The sequence below is a fragment of the Bacillus rossius genome, chromosome 2 (genome assembly GCF_032445375.1).
Source record: "Bacillus rossius redtenbacheri isolate Brsri chromosome 2, Brsri_v3, whole genome shotgun sequence".
NCBI lineage: Eukaryota > Metazoa > Arthropoda > Insecta > Phasmatodea > Bacillidae > Bacillus > Bacillus rossius.
The window spans coordinates 84,698,685-84,716,984 of NC_086331.1; the positions used below are offsets into that span (position 1 = coordinate 84,698,685).

At 35.2% G+C, this 18,300-nt stretch overlaps 1 protein-coding gene across 12 annotated transcripts in view; it reads left to right on the plus strand.

Moving 5' to 3' along the window:
* LOC134529422 (aspartyl/asparaginyl beta-hydroxylase) overlaps positions 1 to 18,300 on the plus strand; it is a 191,283-nt gene that overhangs the window by 42,873 nt on the left and 130,110 nt on the right. For all 12 annotated transcript variants that reach the window (XR_010074571.1, XR_010074574.1, XR_010074573.1 and 9 more), the window contains one exon: positions 11,285 to 11,419. Coding sequence is in view for 7 of the 12 variants with exons in the window: in XM_063363480.1 (XP_063219550.1) it covers positions 11,285 to 11,419 (135 nt within the window). In the remaining 5 variants the exon portion in view is untranslated. The remainder of the gene's footprint in view (positions 1 to 11,284; positions 11,420 to 18,300) is intronic.

The following is an 18,300-nucleotide window of genomic DNA, read 5'->3' on the forward strand; positions in this document are numbered from 1 at the left end:
AGTCCCTCTACCTCTTTTACCTTCCCACACTCCTGACGGCTGGAAGAGGCATTTTTCATGCAGTTATTTACATCAGTTCTCCCAGGCACATTTGTTTTTGTAATCATGTCTGGTAAAAGGACACGTAAAGTGCTGACAATAGCAGAGAAGTTAGAAGTTGTGGACAGGTTAAGAAAAGGAGAAACTTCCGCAAAATTAGTACAGGAATATGAAATTGTAATCCAAACCGTGCGAGACATTAATAAAAGTGAAGAAAAACTTTTTCAGTTTGCTAGTAGATCAGACAGTGTGGCAGGGCCTTCTAAATGTAAAAGCATGAAAACATCTACCCACGCACACGCACACAACGAGGTCTCACACACGCACAAAAGGAACAAGGCTCTCGTACACACGTACACACACGGGGGGTGGTTTAGGAATTTCCCCTGTACCGGCCGAAGCAGCCAGTAACACAATGGGAGGGGGAGGGCTTCTTGAAAACGCCGAGCGAGAGAGAGACAGAGAGAGAAAGGGAGTATGTTGTTCGCCACCAGACACCCTTTCCTCTCCCAAAAACCCCCACCCAACAACAGCCATCATTCTTTCTGGACAGCTAGGTGCGAGTCATGGTCCACAGCCCCTGCGCCAGCATAGCCACGGCCCTCTCTCGCTTTGCAGCCTTTGTTTACTGCATGAACCTTTTTTTCCTTCTAACTAACGGTATTTTTCCTTGTTTGAAGATGCCATTTAAATCACTCTTTCTTACGAAAGAGCCAACAAGGAAGCACTCGTAATAACCAGATTAGTTTAGGATTATTATTTACGTAGTCAAACTGACGGTGCATTTCAAAACTCTCGTAACTTCGAAGGTCTCGTAGTATCCCATACTCGTAGTTGTGACTGTAAAGTGCATCTTAATTTTAATAGGCGGAACTAACAAGAAACAATATCTTGCCGCGCGAGGTAGAAAAATAAAATGCAATAGCTGGAAGGGGGAAAAAAAGGTGTATAATATTGTGCTGTGGTTCAGACACTTATTTTGTAGTGACCCCGGATAATAGGTCGTTAAAAGGGTGGAGGGAGATGCTGAGTTGGGACTGCCGCCGCTCTCCCTCCTGTAGCAATAAAGGGGACAGGAGAAGGATGGTGGCAACACAGTGCCAGTATTGTTTACGGTCCAATAAGTTGGGACACGGTATACAAAGCCTTTGCTTGTACTCATAGAATTCTACTGAAGAGACACTCTTTTGCCAGTAAATACACCATTTTTAAGTGGTGAAACGGATTATCCGGGTTTTCTTATGGGCACTCAATTATCCGGGCATCGGAAGGTCCCAATTTACACGGATAATCGAGAGTTTACTGTAATAGATAAGCCACGAGTCCCGGGAAAGTTTGGTTCACCATACAGCTGTCACGTGCCGAATTTCATGGTAGCCGGCCCCGGACCGTGCCGAGCTGCGCCAAGCCAGTTGTAGAAAACGGCGGCACCGTAGTTCGTATACGTTTGGCCGTTTGTGTCATAACTTTGAAGTATCCAGTATGCTGGAAACTTTTTGAAGATTGTTTAGTGAACATATTTTCATTTATTTAGATGTATTTTTTTTCAAAAGTGCTGCAGCTGTGGTGGTGTTTTTGTATCACTGTAATTTGTGTTGTTGGTAGTATTATGGTATCATGACGAGATTTTTGCCTATCAAACACAACAAAAACACCGCTAAAATAGTTACACATTGTGTTATTCTGAGTCAAGAGTTCTACAGAAGCAGTTAAATATATTTGAAATTTTTTAGTCAATTGTGAGAAGTGTTTTTTTTCCCAGAAGAAATCAACGGCGGTCCTCTTATTATTTTCTCATTAGAAATATAGGTTACATTCACGGGTGTGTGCTAGCTCAGTTTCCTTAATTGTGCAATGAAAACACGGTGAAACTTGTGAGACTAAGCGATTCAGTATCGAATGTGTTTTGCTACTCTACATTAGGCCTAGGCCTATTCTTGATAGTCTGAGTGGATAATTGTGTGACATTCACGATGTCTAAATTCAATCCTGCTTGGCTAGATGGATCACTGTTTCCTGACTGGAAAAAGTGGCTACGTAGTGTTGAGGGTGATGAAAATAGTGCAAAGTGTATTTTGTGTAAAAAGGTATTTTCTTTGAGTAGTATGGGTAGGCAGTCTGTGAAGAGCCATCAAGAAGGGAAATTTCAAAAATAGTTGGTTACTGCAAGCAGTATTTCTGCATCTATGTCAGCATACTTAACAAAGCCTTTAAATCACCAAGAAACGAAGGGATCAATTATTTCAAGAGTTTCCACAGCACCAAATTCTGAATTAGCATCCAGCACACCAGCATCCTGTTCATTGTTAACTGGATCATCATCATCATTCATTGCTCTGAAAGAGGCATCTTCAGGCATGGTAAATAAAATACATTTTCAGGGAGACAGTAATGTCAGAAAGGCAGAAATATTGTGGGCATTACATGTTGTTATGAAAAAAGACAGTTTTAATAGCCAACAAGGAATAAGCAATTTGTTTGCTAAAATGTTTCCATATAGTTCCATTGCACAAGAAATGTAGCTTAGTAGTACCAAGACTGCATACTTAGTTACTTGCCCCATATTTTTTCCACAAACTTACAGATGAAATCAGATCCACAAAATACATTGTTGCATGCTTTGATGAATCCTTCAATAGGGTATAAAAGGTACAACAAATGGACATAGCTGTACGTATATGGGACGTCAACAAAAATCAAGTAATGACCAGGTACTGGAATTCTTCATTTTTAGGCCATTCTACAGCTGATGATCTCTTAAAAGGGTTTCAACAGGAACTAAAGGATGTGGAACTATCCAAAATTATACAAGTATCCATGGATGGGCCGAATGTCAATTGGTTGTTCATGAAAAAATTGAATGCAAAAACTAAGGTGTGCGAAGAAGATCCAGATATATTAGACCTGGGATCTTGTGGTCTCCATGTTGTTCATGGTGCCTTTCAAATGGGTTTTAGAAAGACCGGGTGGGATGTTGTTCAATTTTTAAGGGCCATATATTCTGTGTTCAAAGACTCACCTGCTCGACGATCAGACTTCAGACAAGTTACAAGTTGCAGTGTTCTTCTGATCAAATTTTGTGATTTGTTGGTGGTTGGAAAATGTCCCAGTGTGTGAGAGAGCAATACAAATTTTTCCTCACTTGAAAAAATTTTTTAAGACCAGTTAATTACCTGCTACATATTTTGTTGAGAAAGTGAAGGATTGTTTGAGGGATCCTTTGTTGCTAGCTAAGCTGAGTTTTTTTTCCTGACAATGGCTTTTTCACTTGAACCATTTTTAAAGAAGTTCCAAACATTAAAACCAATGTCACCATTTCTGCATAAGGAATTGGAGGACTTGCTAAGAGAGTTGCTGGGACGTTTCATTAAGATGGAAATTTTGAAAGCCAAGATAACTGCATATCAGCTTATTAGTATTAATTTGGACGATGTAAGTCTGGGACTTCCACTCGCAAAGTTGAAAATTGGATTTGCTGCAAAGCATGAGTTAGGTGTGGTTGATGTAAAATAACTTCAGAAACAAAGGTTCCTAACAGAATGCAAAACATGCATGGTTCAGATTGCCAAGAAACTTGAACGTAGCCCAATAAAATACAAAATGGTTAAAGCTGCTTCTTGTTTGGACCCTAGAAAATTGTTGGACAAACAGGAAGAGTGTAGGACAAGCATGGATACATGTTTGCAAATTCTTATGTCTGCCAAGCACCTAACTGCTCTTCAATCTGATAGACCTAGTGTTCAGTTTACCAAATTTGTTACTAATATCAATTCTGACAAACTTGCATCATTTCATGTACACAATAACAGATTGGACACTTTTTTTGCAGATATGTTGATTGGAGAAGAACAGTTTAAAGATAAATGGCTTGCAGTGAAAATTATATTAATTCTCTCACATGGTAATGCTTTTGTGGAATCTGGATTCTCCATCAATAAGGAGATGCTTGTTGAAAATCTCCATGAGGAATCTTTGATTGGCCTGCGACGAGTTTGGGATGGAGTTAGTAATGCTGGTGGTGAAAATTGTATTCAAGTATATCAGGAAATGATAAAATATGCCAGAGGAGAAGCTTCAAGGTACAAAGGTGCCCTGGAGTAAAAATGTCAAAATGAAGAAGAGGACAAGAAGTTGGACAGATATTGTAAGAAAGAAAGAAAACGCAAGACTGTAGGAATTCAAGAGCTGCTAAATAAAAAACTGGAAATAGAGAAACAAAAAGAGCATTTAGAGATGAAAATTAAAAAAATTAAGAAAAATATTTATTGGGCTTAAAGAATAACCAGTACATATTTGTAATATTTTGTGAATGTACATTGAATATGCAAGATACCTAAACATTTTTTCCCTATGCAGCAGAAGTGGTATAACATTAGGCCTATGTATGTCTAAATGTTCACAGCAATTTAGCAGGTAATAAAATAGCTGATAATACCCTTATGTTAGTAGCATAGGTATGCCTGTATATTATGTAAAATTGTTCTTATTGTGATTAGTTTATTTCATTATTTTTTTTAATTTAGCACAGGGAAAATATATTATAGGACAGGGAAAACAGGGAAAACTCAGGGAAATTTACAGAAACAAGTTGGTGGGAACCCTGCACATGCCTATGAGCGCTTTCTTAAACTTGGTAGTAGGTACGGAAACAGACACAATGGATATACACACAAAACATAGCAATCACAGCAATAATGATAGAAACAAAACTAAAATAAAATAAAACCAACAGTAACAAAAACACATAATGAACAAGTACTAAAAAAAAAAAATATGGTTGTACTGCAAAGCAGTTAACAATTAGAAGATAATCGAAACATTACAAACATGGTTAAAAAATATCTAAACAAAATACAAATATTTATAAAAGCATTCTTGAATTTGAAAAATTATCACCAATTTTAACACAAAAGAAATCTAGCAATTATAGTTAATACAATTATGTATGGGCAGAAGATAAAAGTTTTTAAAGAGTTATCTTATTATTAGTTTGCGATTGTAAAATTGTATATTTATTGAAATGTGTAATACTTCTGTATACAATATCATTTTCCTTTTATAATGTACTAGGTGGTTTACGACTTTTAAAAGACGGAAATTTAATGCAGTGGTTTCACAAATGGAAGGACAATTAAGGCTGTTGTTATACCAATTATAAATAAATATTGCATCTGAATATTTCTTCTAGCTGGAAGAGAACCTAAGAGGGAATTTATATCAACATTATTAGCATTGTTTCTTTTTATTTGTTTATAAATTTTGATAATTTAACTTGTATTCTATTAGTTTGTCAAAATTATAATTATTAATGCTGTTCCAAATTATTGAACCATTTTCAAGTTTTGATCTAACCAGAGATACATAGAGTGGAATCCAGATTCAAAGCATTATAAGTAATAAACTTGATGAGACTAAGCATTCTATTTGAGGAAGTCAAAAGTGATTCAATATGAAGGTGGAAATATAGCTTAGAATCGAGTAAAATATCTAGATCTTTAACGTAATGTGACTTTGAGATAGGAGTATTTTCTAGTTTATATTCATAAACAATTGGATAAAATTTTTTGGAGAAGGTTAAGAAAGTAGTTTTATCAATGTTAAAGTGAACTAAGTTTGAGTCACACCATTCAATATCTGCAAAAAATATCACACTGCAGTATTTATGAATCATGGTAAGAAGATATTTCCTCTGAATTTTTACGTCATCAGTGAAAAGAGTACCTGTAGAGTGTTTTAATACTCATATTATGTCATTAATATAGATATTGAAAAATAGAGGTGAAGGGGCACCACCTTGTGGAACACCAGAACTAGGCAAACGTAAATCAGAGTTGATATTTTTTATCAATATGTAGATAAGTTTCTGTTTTTTAATAACTAGATAACCAGTTCAAAAATTGGTCACTTAAGCCAAATTTAGTATATTTAGTAAGAAGACTATGATGATTGATAGTACCAATAGCTTTAGATAAATAAAAATAACAAGCATCGACTTGACCATGTAAAATTACCTCTGAAAGTTAGTGGTTTTTCCAGTTCTGAAACCATGTTGAGAATCAGTCTCTTTCTTTTTTTAAGTTGAATTCAAGATATTTAAATATTATTTTAGACCTTAAGGAAAAGACCTTAAAGACCTTAATGAAACTACTTCAAAGAGATTTAGGCCTAAAGTTCCAAATTTTTAACTTGCTACTTTTTTTTTTTTTACAATCTTCCATTTAGAAGGGTAAACACCACTGTTGATACTTTTATTAAAGATATGTTATATAAGAGTTTAATAATAAAATTTGGAATGTTATCAGACTCCATTAATAATTTCTTTTAATGTATTGATACTCCAGAGAACAAGAGAGAGTGATTTTGGCCATAAGGATCAAAAACTTTATAGGATAGAAGTTGGTAGATTATTATTGCAGGTTGGGTCTATAGACAGTAGACAAATATTCAGCATAACAATTTGCAATAAGTAAAGGATTATGTGTAACAGAATCATTTATCTTGAAGGACAGATGTTCACAACCATTTCTCATATTTTTAACTCAATTCCAGAATATTTTAGGATTGTTTTTAATTGTGTTATTGATGTTTTAAATCCAATATTTTTTCTCTCGGGATGTAAGTGACGAGACTGAGAAAACAAGGAATAGTATTATGGATTCATATTGCATTTATATAATTTATGATTTTTTTTTTTCAGTTTCAATGACAGAAAAAATTGTTTTAAATACCAATGCAGATTTTTAGATGTAGTTTTTACAATATGAGGAACATAATATTTTATAAAATCATTCAGTTTAGAAGTTAAATAATCTACTATAATATTTACATCACATGAGGGAAATCATGATCTTTGAGAGCATTGTATACACCATTCTTATAGTTCGTAAATGAAGTAGAAACATTTTACTTTCTGTTTACTGTGTCCAGTTTGATGTTGACCTCAATAGCAGAATGGGTAAGTCTTCCTTGAACTAGGGAGCCCAAAGCTTTACTAACCGAACAGTGTTCTAGATGAGAAAAACATACGCCCAGCAGTCAATTTGAAGATTGGGAGTAATTAAACTGCAATAAACTCATTGCTGATGCAAAGATGATTAGTGCTCGGGCTTTAGTTTTAGTACCCAACTTTAATACATATAAGTGTATGTATTCATTTGAGTCCAGTCAACACTTGGGATGTTGAAATAATACATTAATAACAAATCATCTTGAGTATTAGCAAATTTAACTTCAAGTTCTTAAAAATAGATGTATATGTTGCAGATATTATTTGTGGGTGAACATAGATGTTACCAAGAGTTAAGAATTTAGTTTGAAAGGTTTTTAATTTTATCCAGTTAGTTTTAATTCCAAGGTGATTAAATTAATGAATTGGTAAAACATATTTAAATTTATGTTTATCAACTGAAGTCAAAACACGGCCTCTTTACATCAAAGTTTGTGACAGGTCTCTCCATCTGTTCTAAATATTTGGTAGGTATCACTAAAATAGTGAGAGGTAATGCTACTGTTCGTAAACCATGTTTCTCTAAGACATATAATGTTCTGAAAGAGATAGATTATCCAAAAATTCAACTGATTTAGTTCTTGATCCTCTTACGGTTTGGTAATATAATTCCCACTCTCAAAATGCAGACATGGCCATGTGAGGCGTGGATTAATGTGGTCCTTCCAGCACCTTTTTTTGGAAACTTTTCATTATGATTCAAAGCAGTGTTGTTGGTTAAATCTTGAGTAATGTGATTTGTTTTAGTGTTTTTGTATATTTTATTAAGATGAAGTTTTCCGTAGAAGGGATTTACGAGACAGCCATTCGGCCAGAAAACTGTGTTATGGATTCTGTCAAATTCTCTTTCAATACTGAGATGTGGAAGGAGGCGTAGGTATTACACTTGGAATAAAGTTTTACCACTTTTAAAAGTTTTATCACTTTTACCTGTGAAAGATTCAGTTATTTCTTTTTCTTGCACAGACGGGTCAAAACAAGTCACAAAGAGAGGTTTTGTTTTCTTATGTTTTTTTCTTATAATTCGATGAGGTTTTGGGACCATAGTTTGAGTTAGACTTAGAGATGAGATAAACAATTAGGAGACTGCTGAGAGTCGGAGAGTAAGGTGAAGGAAGGGAAAGTGTAGAATAAAGTTGGAATTGCTGCAAAGTTACCTGTGGACTTGCCTCCTTGGTGTGTGACGGCACAAGTAGTGTTACACAAATTGTTCTAAACCACATGACTGCAGCTTTAATAAGTGGGTTTAATTGGGTACATAGTCTACTGAGGCATATCAGTTAAGGGTAGAAACAAAGAAAACTCCATTATTTAATTGCTGTTAGATAAAGAAAATATGTTCTATCAATTTTCATTGCTTTTCTTCCTTTTTTTTTTCTGTTATTTCAATGGTAATACAGATGCCGTGGATAAGCTGCAAAACATATAATCCATATGTGGATAATAGGGAGTTGACTACTAACAGTATAAGTGTAAATTTTATTTTACTTAATTGCAATGTGTTTACTGGTACAAGCAATGAAACATTTCCAATGTTATGTATGAAATTTATTTTGAGATATTGTGTGTAATTAGTTAGGTCTACATTTGGCCATTTGACAGAAAATGTAATGAGCATGAAAATATACTGGAAATATGTCTGGGGGAAACTAATGCAAGCGAGTTGGTATGGAGAAATCTGCAGTCCCTGAAATGTAAGGTGGTATCCTGTTTTATTACATACAAGTTTGTGTGTACTAACAGGTGTAAATGTGTACATTCAACTTGGGTCGTGGAGCTGGGATATAATTCACTAAGTTCATTTAATGGTCACAGCAATCGCTTCTCACCAAGGTGATCCAGGTTAATTTTTAACCATGTTAAATTACTTGCTGGGTAAAATTAGGATTTCTTTAATTAGTAAACATGGCTGACTTTTCCATAGTCCAATGGGTTCTCTCTGGGTTCTCCTGTTTCTTCCACCTTTGCATTTTGTTGCTACTCTATGTCATTATTTGACCCCTCATCCATCACTAAGACCTTGATATTGATAAGAAGTTAAACATTTATTCATAGTAAATGCTTCCTGGCATATGTAGAAATGCTAGCCAATTAGCATGAAGCAAGTACCTTGTGGTTGACAGAACACAAAGGAAATATGTATTAAGAAAGATACACTATTGTAAAAACAAGCTTTTCATTGAATTACTTATTGTTATTGCGCTCTAACTTCTCCCGTTAACATAGTCTACTTGGACCTGTTATAAATAATATTTCTTACTTGGTTTTAATTTAATTATTATTCTTGAAGTATAATCTGAAATACTAAGGATTAATGTAGAAAAGGTTAAAATATTTTTGTAAAAAAAACTGGATTAATTTTTTTTTACTTTATGGCTTCATTTTGTTAAATATGTTATTTTTAGGACCTTTATTGCACATTAGCAAACATATTGGGTCTTTGTGTAACCCCTTATGAGGCAGTACTCTGGTACAATCTTAACAAGACAATGCTTGTTTTGACACTGAAATTTTTTTATTAATTGTTTGAATTACATTGAGTCGTTTTTGTGGCCAGTAGTGATGAGTTATATTTTTTCCTAGTTTTAAATTAGTTTACGGTTTAAAAAAAACTGTTTTCATTTCTCAGTTAACCGCTACACAATTTCCCATCACAGCAAAGTTACAATTGTCCTGATAGATGGCATATATATTTGTTCAATAAGACTCATTAGCACGCTTAATTTTACCATGATTTGACCACAAACAGATCATTGAGCATTTAGGTAGCATAGTTGCTTCACATCTCATGATATGGCAAGAGAAGCATAGTGCCTATATCCTCCAACATGGCTTTATCTAGTAATTATATTAACAAATATTCTTGCGTGAATATTTTTATCAATGAATATCCATAAAAATTGCTTAGGAAAAATATAGATATCTCTTCAAAATGGTTTAGTAAATATTAAAATATAAATAATAAAAAATAATGCAGCAGTAGCAAGACACCAAAGATGTGTGTGTATTATAATGGGCGAGGGCCATATTCCTCAAGTTAAAGATGTCTGTTAAGAGGAGATACACTAATGATATGTTGGTCAAATTTAAGTACTATTGGGCTGTATAAGTTGTATCAAATCATCAGTAGTAGACTAGTAGGTAATTGTAAATTGTGGCAGTTTATTTTTAAGATAAGTTTTAATATATATTGAGCTTGTGTTATTTTTTCCACAGGTCTGCACGTATACTTTTAATTGAAATAGTCCACCCTTATCTCCTTCTAAAAATTATATATATATATATATATATATATATATATATATATAAAGACCTTTGCACAAATAAGTCTTTTGTTTATCTCCGACACTTCCTGCTTGTGTTATGTTGCCTTTTGGTCAGGCTAGCATAAAGGGGCGAAGGAAGGGAAGGAGGAGACTGCATGCTGCCTGGCAGTTTTCAAAATTTTACTGACTATTACTTACACAAGCCACACTTGGGCAGGGGTGCAGATAGTGTCTACTAATTGGCTTGAAGGGAAGTTAGAAAGACTTGCGCTTATGTAACCAGTGCGGAGTTAAATTAATTCGCCCAATGATGGTGCTTTACCAGAATTCTACTTTATTTTTACTCTGAAAGGTTTGGCTGTGAATATTTATGTGGTACTGAAATCATATTTATGGTTCTTGAAGCTTGTTAAATTGCCAAGAATCAGCAGAACTGAATACCAAGAACTGGAACCGACACATCACTAGTGACCAGCTAGGTCTCCTATCTGGCCCTGATAAACATATACATGGGAAAAGCTTGTACACCAACTCTCACCCATTACCAGCCTGCAGGATATCGAGAGCCATTTAGTTGCGTTGGTGTCGAGACTGGCCTCAGGAGAGAGTACACTGGCTGTATAACTGTCTTTTGAAATGAATAGAGAATTTGATCCAGATCCGTTGGATCACTACAGCTTACTGACGTGGAACCAGTTGTTTCTCATACTGCCAACTCCATGCCATTTTAACTTTGTTCTTTCACGTTAACTTTAAACATGTAAGTTTCATTTCCACTACCTCTTCTAAGTGTTTAACATTTGACCAGTGTATTTGTTTCCACTACATCAGTACATTTAATTGTAAGCCTGTAAGTAATAGCTGTGTATAGTTAAGTAGATTTAGTCTCATAAATAATTAACATATCCACTGTAAAACTTACAGTGTTCAAGTTTAATTGAAGGCTAGGCTGATATAAGAGATTTGTTTTCAGGTGAGTCAAACATCAGTGTATCTCACTGGGCACCGGTGTTTGAAGGATGGGTTCACAATACTGAAGTAAAATATGATGATCTCGAACACACTGATAAAAGTGAAAAATATGGAATCAAAGAAAGCCAAGAAATTGGTAAGTTTTAAAAACTGTCTTTACTGTCCCTCCATCATCTCTTAATTTGGTCTTCAACTTGCTTTCCTTATTACCATTTTTCTATTTAATCTACCTTTTAACATTCTCTTTACATGGTAATTTTACTTTGTTTGTGATTTCTTTCTTTTTATATTTGAGTGAAACTTCATCAAACTTTCTCTCACGACCTTTTTCATCTCTTTTATTTAAATATTGGATCTCGGTGGCTGTGATTGCTAATGTATCATGTTTAAATGGAGTGTTCATATTTACCCCTGCATTACTTAAATTCATGAGCAACTCTGATCCAGAGTATACTATAAAACTATTAACTTGGTCATTCTGTCACATTAAATGGTGGTGCAAAACTGAGTGATGTAAAAACAACCTTTTTTTTATATTTGATAACTAACATTGTGTTTGGCAACTCCTGTGTTTCTGTTACAATTTTTTTCTTACAATGAAGTATTTATAGACACCATAATTTTCTCCACCGCATCCTTCACACACACATAAATTCCATACCATCAATGGTAGCATCATGAAGTTATATGTACCTCTTATATATGTATGATAGTGAGGTGTTTTGTCACATCATTATACATATACAGTAGGTCCATAAAATAATGTCTAAGTTATAAATTTTAATAGTATCAACTGTAAGCAAAATCAAAGAGTAACTCAAACAGCTTTAGATATGCTCATTCATGAGTACTTCTTTGTTGTTTTCTCGCTTGCAGCGCCACCTATGCAAAATGGCAACTCCTGAGAGTAAAATGTTGTGTGTCCTGCAATTTGCTAAGAGTGAATCTGTAATTTCAGTTCAGTGTGCATTCTGCTTAATTGTGATCCCCCATGTGGAAAAAACATCCACCAATGGTATAGGCAATTCGAAACGACCGGTTGTTTGTAAAGGGAAAAAAAACGGGATGACCAAAATGGTTTGTACAGGGTGTTGACTGTGTTTGAGCATCGTACCTGTGTAGTCCTAAGAAATCTGTTCAGAAAGCAACTTCAGTTGCCAAAGATAACCATGTAGAAGGTTTTAAGAACATTTTTACAAATGTGTCCATACAGGTTACAGTTGATACATGTTTTAAAGCCAGATGACTATGGTGTACATTGTAACTTTGCACTTCAAGTGTTTAAGCGGGAAGATGACTTTCTTGATCGTGTGATGTTCAGCGATGTGTCAACTTTTCATCTAAGTGGGAAGGTAAATAAATACCCATAATATTTGTATCTGGGGGTCAGAACATCCTCATGAACTTGTAGAGATTCCCTAAAATAAAAGTATTCTGCGCTGTGTCCCCACGTCAAGTGCACGGACCATTTTGTTTCGCAGTGGTGACTTATCTTGATATGTTGACAGAATGGGATGAACTTAGTAGAGGATGAATTTGTAAAATTTATTTGGCAACAGGATGGAGCCACTCCCCATTGGAATCTCTTTGTATGAGAGAGGTTGTATGTTGAAGTTCCTGACTGTTGAATTGATTGTAATGGTCAAGACGGTTAGATCTCTTTTTCGCTTGCCTCCACATTCACCTGACATAATGCCATTTGATTTTTTTTTCCTTTGGGGCTTTATAAAAGATTGTGTCTATGTTCTGCCACTATCTAATGATTTATGAGAGTTGAGACAGAATTGAAGAGGCAATTGCTTCCATTACTTCAGACTTGTTAATCAAAGTTGAGGAAGAGTTGGGCTTTAGGTTGGAAGTGTACTGTTTAACTAAAGGTGCACATATTGAACATTTGTAAGAAAAAACACGTTAGTTTACTTTCAATTTGATGTATGATTTGTTATGAAAATGAACAATATAACACGTGAATTTGCTCGTTACCTAAGTTAGATGTTTGCACATCACTGGCGAGTAATGAGACTCGCTCACTTTTTTTTTGTATGAACAGACTGTATTTTACTGAACCTGGTCCCAAATGGTGTATTTTTGATGAAATTATTTGTATTGATAATATAAAGGATGTCCGTGAAAGACCGCAATTTTTTTTGGATGAGATAGAGAATAAATTTCTGAGACAGGAAGTCTTTGCCGATTTTTGATCTGACCCATAGGTAATTAGTAATTAATTAAAATAGTTAACCAATGATGAGCGCACTCTAAGCGAAAGAAGAAGAGTGGGGGGACTGTGCTTACCGGGAGAGAGAGAGATAGAGAAGCACGAGGTACTACTGCTTACTGTCTCTCACGGCGTGCCAAGAGTATAAGGGGGCAAGCAGCAGTAAGCGAGCATCATAATTGAATATTGGAACTGATCGATCGGAATTTAACTGACAACTCGATAATGTTATGATAAATTATGAAAATTATTAATTATGATTGTTATAAGAATTCAAGTTATTCCACTTTACCTTGGTCTGACAACTTACCACTTTCTCACTAAATAATGAATTCATTAATTAATAAGTATTATTATTTTATTAATGAGGAATGATTTATACACATTTTGACGAACTACTTAATAATTTTTCATTTTATCAACAAATTAATTATAAAATGTTATGAAAAATAAAATTTAAATGTCTTGAGTTAGATAGACACCTTATTAATGTATTTTATTAAACAAGTACATGAAGTACCGATCACACACACACAGACACACACACAGACACACACACAGACACACACACAGACACACACACAGACACACACACAGACACACACACAGACACACAGACACACACCTCATTCTGGCCATCTTTGTGTTAGAACACCAGCCCAGGAACATTATATTCAAATGTCAGCTCGCAGATGTCCAACATCAACTGCCAAGGCTCATAGAAATTACAGTAAACTCCCTATTATCCGCATGTGCTACGAAAAAATACAGCACATATGTAAATCTGTATTTTATTACAATTGAGCAAATTGGAACTCTTCTGACGAGTGTATTGTGTGCAGTATACAGTAAAATGCCACAGGCCTTCTCGGAACTCACGCACTGTCTAATGAAGCCTCTGAGTATGTACAGTACTGTATCCTTGTTATGAAGCAAGTACCGAGCACTTTTATTTTTACATTACTGAAATGTATTGTATGTTAATTATTCAGTATTTTAGCATCATATAAAATTTTTTACTGTTAATTGTAACTTTTACTGTACATAAATTTTTAGATTTTTAAGTTGAAATTAATGTTTCCTTTTTTATTTCCCATTTTCGGCTCTTTTGCGGATTATCCGCGATTTTCACTATCCGCGGTGGCGCTGCCACTTAATTTCGCGGATAATCGGAAGTGTACTGTACCTTTGTAATGGAACAGCGGATTGTATCGCAGACCAAACAGTGCGCAGAAGACTGCATGAAGTTGGTCTTAAGTCCAGAAGGCCAATAATAGGCTTTTCACTGAACCAATGGAACCGGGCTTATCGAAGGAACTAGGCTCTTGCTCATCAACGTTGGACCATTGCAGAATGGGGTAATGTCATGTTTACTGATGAGACCAGGATTGGTTTCAGATTTGACAACTGACGTACAAGAGTATGGAGAACCTCTGGACGATGTCAGCAATCTAGGCATTTCCACGAAGTCTATCTATACACTGGCGGAAGTGTTATGTTTTGAGCAGGAGTAATGCTGGGATGGTGGGCATTTCTGAACTGCATTCGGCGATCAATTCATTCTAGCAGATGACAATTCAAGACCTCACCATTATGGGACAGTGTTGCGGTATCTCAAAGGACACATAACTCGAATAGATTGGCCTGTACAGTCCCCAGATATGAATGTTAGAAGGCATGGTATTTGTGAGCAGTAATTTATTTATTACAATTGTGACATGCACACCAACACCTCATAAAGAGGGTACTAGGGTGTGCAAGGGAATATAAAAAAGAAACAAAAACAATGAAAAAACCATATCACAATAAAAGAGCAAAACATGTAAAAAATACAAACAAAACCAAAATGCAAAAGACAAAATAAACAATATACACGGACACAATAAACAATTGATTAATGATACAATTATTCTATACAAGAATAGATGTAATAAACAAATTTAGACAAAGTCAAAATCAAAAAGTTAAGTTAAGTTCACCGGATGTGGATGAAAAATATATTATCTTTATTAATCCATAATTTTTATTTATAGTTAATTATTAATTTTATTTATTTATTTATTTAACAGAGAATTTAAGGATGAGCAGAAGAAAAATCCTTTTTAATGAATATTCTATTATTTGTTGTCTTTATGAATTCCTCATTTATTTTAATTCGTAATTAATCTGTAAAATATATTGTTACGATTTACCTGCGGGTTCGTAAAGGATAGCCCAATTAAAGATTTTTATCACACACACAGGTTTATTTATTACCACTACTCTTCACTTACAAATAATCTTCTAAATTGGCAGATAATTAATTACACGTAAAGAAATGTCAATTCCCCAGTCACTCCTTCCACACACATCGCTGGACCGCACCTCGGGTGCAACTCTCGCCGCAGCACCCCTCGTGGGTCTCCACCGCGGGACTCCGACGCCACACTCCGCCGCCGCCGAGACTTGCCTTCGCCGAGGATCCCACTCGATGCCTCGCTCGCAACTTCGCTCGGGACTCCGCCGCGCCCGCGACTCTATCGCCCGGAAGCTCCGCCGCGGGAGAACTCCCGACTTCACTGTACTCACTCACTCTCTGCCCTGGAACCTTCGTCCAAGGACTTCACCACTCTGCCGCACCCGCGGCACTATCGCCCGGATCTCCGCCGCGGGAGAACTCCCGACTGAACACTCCGAACTCACTCAGTCTCAGACTGACTCGAAGGTCGGCCCAACCTCCTTATATAGCCCTTGGGTTCCCCTCCAGAACAATCGGGAATGTCTCCGAGATATCGCGCGACCTTCGCCGTCGAAATGCACATAAACGCGTCGTGAGTCCTGTCGAAGGACGCGGCGGCTGCTCAAAGAATGCCGATAAACGCAAAAAGCATCGGGTTCCCACAAAACGCGCCGATAAACATGTCTGAGTCCTTTTATGCCGCAGTGCGGCCTCTTTTAAGTAACTCGATCTGAGGCAGGTGCGCGCTGCGAAGGTCAGGATGTCGCGAGATTGTATGACACGAGATACCAGGGAGAGGATGCAGGTGGAAGGGGGCGCAGACAGGCTGAACGAGCGCGGCGACGCCAAGCACTGCAGCCAAGCGCGATCGTAACAAAATCATGAGTCTTATATTAGGTACATAAAAATGGCGGTTTGTGACTGTTGAAAGAAGGAATATTTATCCCAGTATTTTCAAAAATGTGGGGACAAAACAGTTTATAGTTATAGCAATTATGAACAAATATTGCATCTAGAATATTTCTTCTATCAGAAAGGGAACCTAAAAGAGAGTTAAGATATATTAATTTGGTTGTTTTTTGAGGTATATATTTAGATACTTTGGTTTGAATTGAATTAAGTTTTGATCGAATCAGAGCTGTGTAGAGTGATAGTATAGAATCTGGATTGTATGTATAGAAGGTAATGAATTTTATAAGTCCAAAAGTTTTTCTTGAGTGAGATACAAGGGAATCTATATGTAGATGAAAAAAGAGTTTAGAATCAAGTAGGATGCCAAGATCTTTCACAAAAGGGGTCTTAAAGATAGGTAAGTTATCTATTTTATATTCATAATTGATGGGAATAATTTTCTTGTAATGGTTATTATGGTGGTTTTATCTTTCTTAAGATGAACTAAGTTTAAGTTGCACCATTCAATAACTGAATTGATATCCAACTGGAGCAGATAACAATCATGGATGGATGAAATTTTCTTGTATATTTTTAGATCATCTGCAAAAAGAGTGCCAATTGAATGATTTAAACCAACAGTTAAGTCGTCAATATAAATATTAAAAAGTAGAGGTGAAAGTGTACCACCCTGTGGTACACCAGAACTAACCGGATGTAGAACAGAGTGTGCTTTTTGAATTGTTACAAAAAAATTTCTGTTGCTTAAATAACTAGTCAGCCAGGATATATATTTATTACCTAAGACGAATTTAGCACATTTATATAGAAGAATTACGTGATTTACAGTATCAAAAGCTTTTGCGAAATCAAAATAACAAGCATCAACTTGACCACGAGTTATAACTTGAGAATAGATAGGGTTAAGAAATGAAACTAAATTGGTCGTAGTGGTTTTACCATTTCTAAACCATGTTGAGAGTCAGTTATTTTTTTAAGTTAAAGTTTAAATGTTTAAATATTATTTTGTCGAAAACTTTAGCAAAATAATTTAACAGAGAAATTGGCCTTTAATTAGAAACTTTTAACTTGTTACCTTTTTTATATATAGGTATAACCTTAGCTAGCTTCCACTTACAAGGGTAGATACCCTTTTCAATACTACTGTTAAAAATGTGCATATGGTCAGGAGTAAGGAGTGAAGAACAACCTTTATAATAAAATTAGGTATATCATCTGGTCCTGTTGAAAAAGTAGATTTTAGTGATTTAATACTCCATATAACCAGACTTTCAGAAATGTTAGTGATAGAAATGAAACGATTAGTAGTATAAGATGTGGGTAAAATTGTATTTGAGGGTGGAGTAACATAGACACCTGAAAAGTATTTAGCTAAACAGTTAGCAATTATAGCAGGGTTATTTATAACTTTATCATTGGTCTTGAGAGAGAGTTGTTGATTGTAACCCTTCCTCATGATTTGTACGTAATTCCAAAAATTTTTTGGATTCAGTTTAATTTTGTTATTAATATTTTGCAGCTAAAATTTTTTATCTCTTCATAAGATTAGTTTTGAATCTCGACGTGATTGAGAATATAAAGATTAATAGAAGGGATTTCTATTTCTTTTATATAATTTATGATAGTGTTTTTTCAATTTTAATGAATTGATGAGTTGATAGGAGAACCA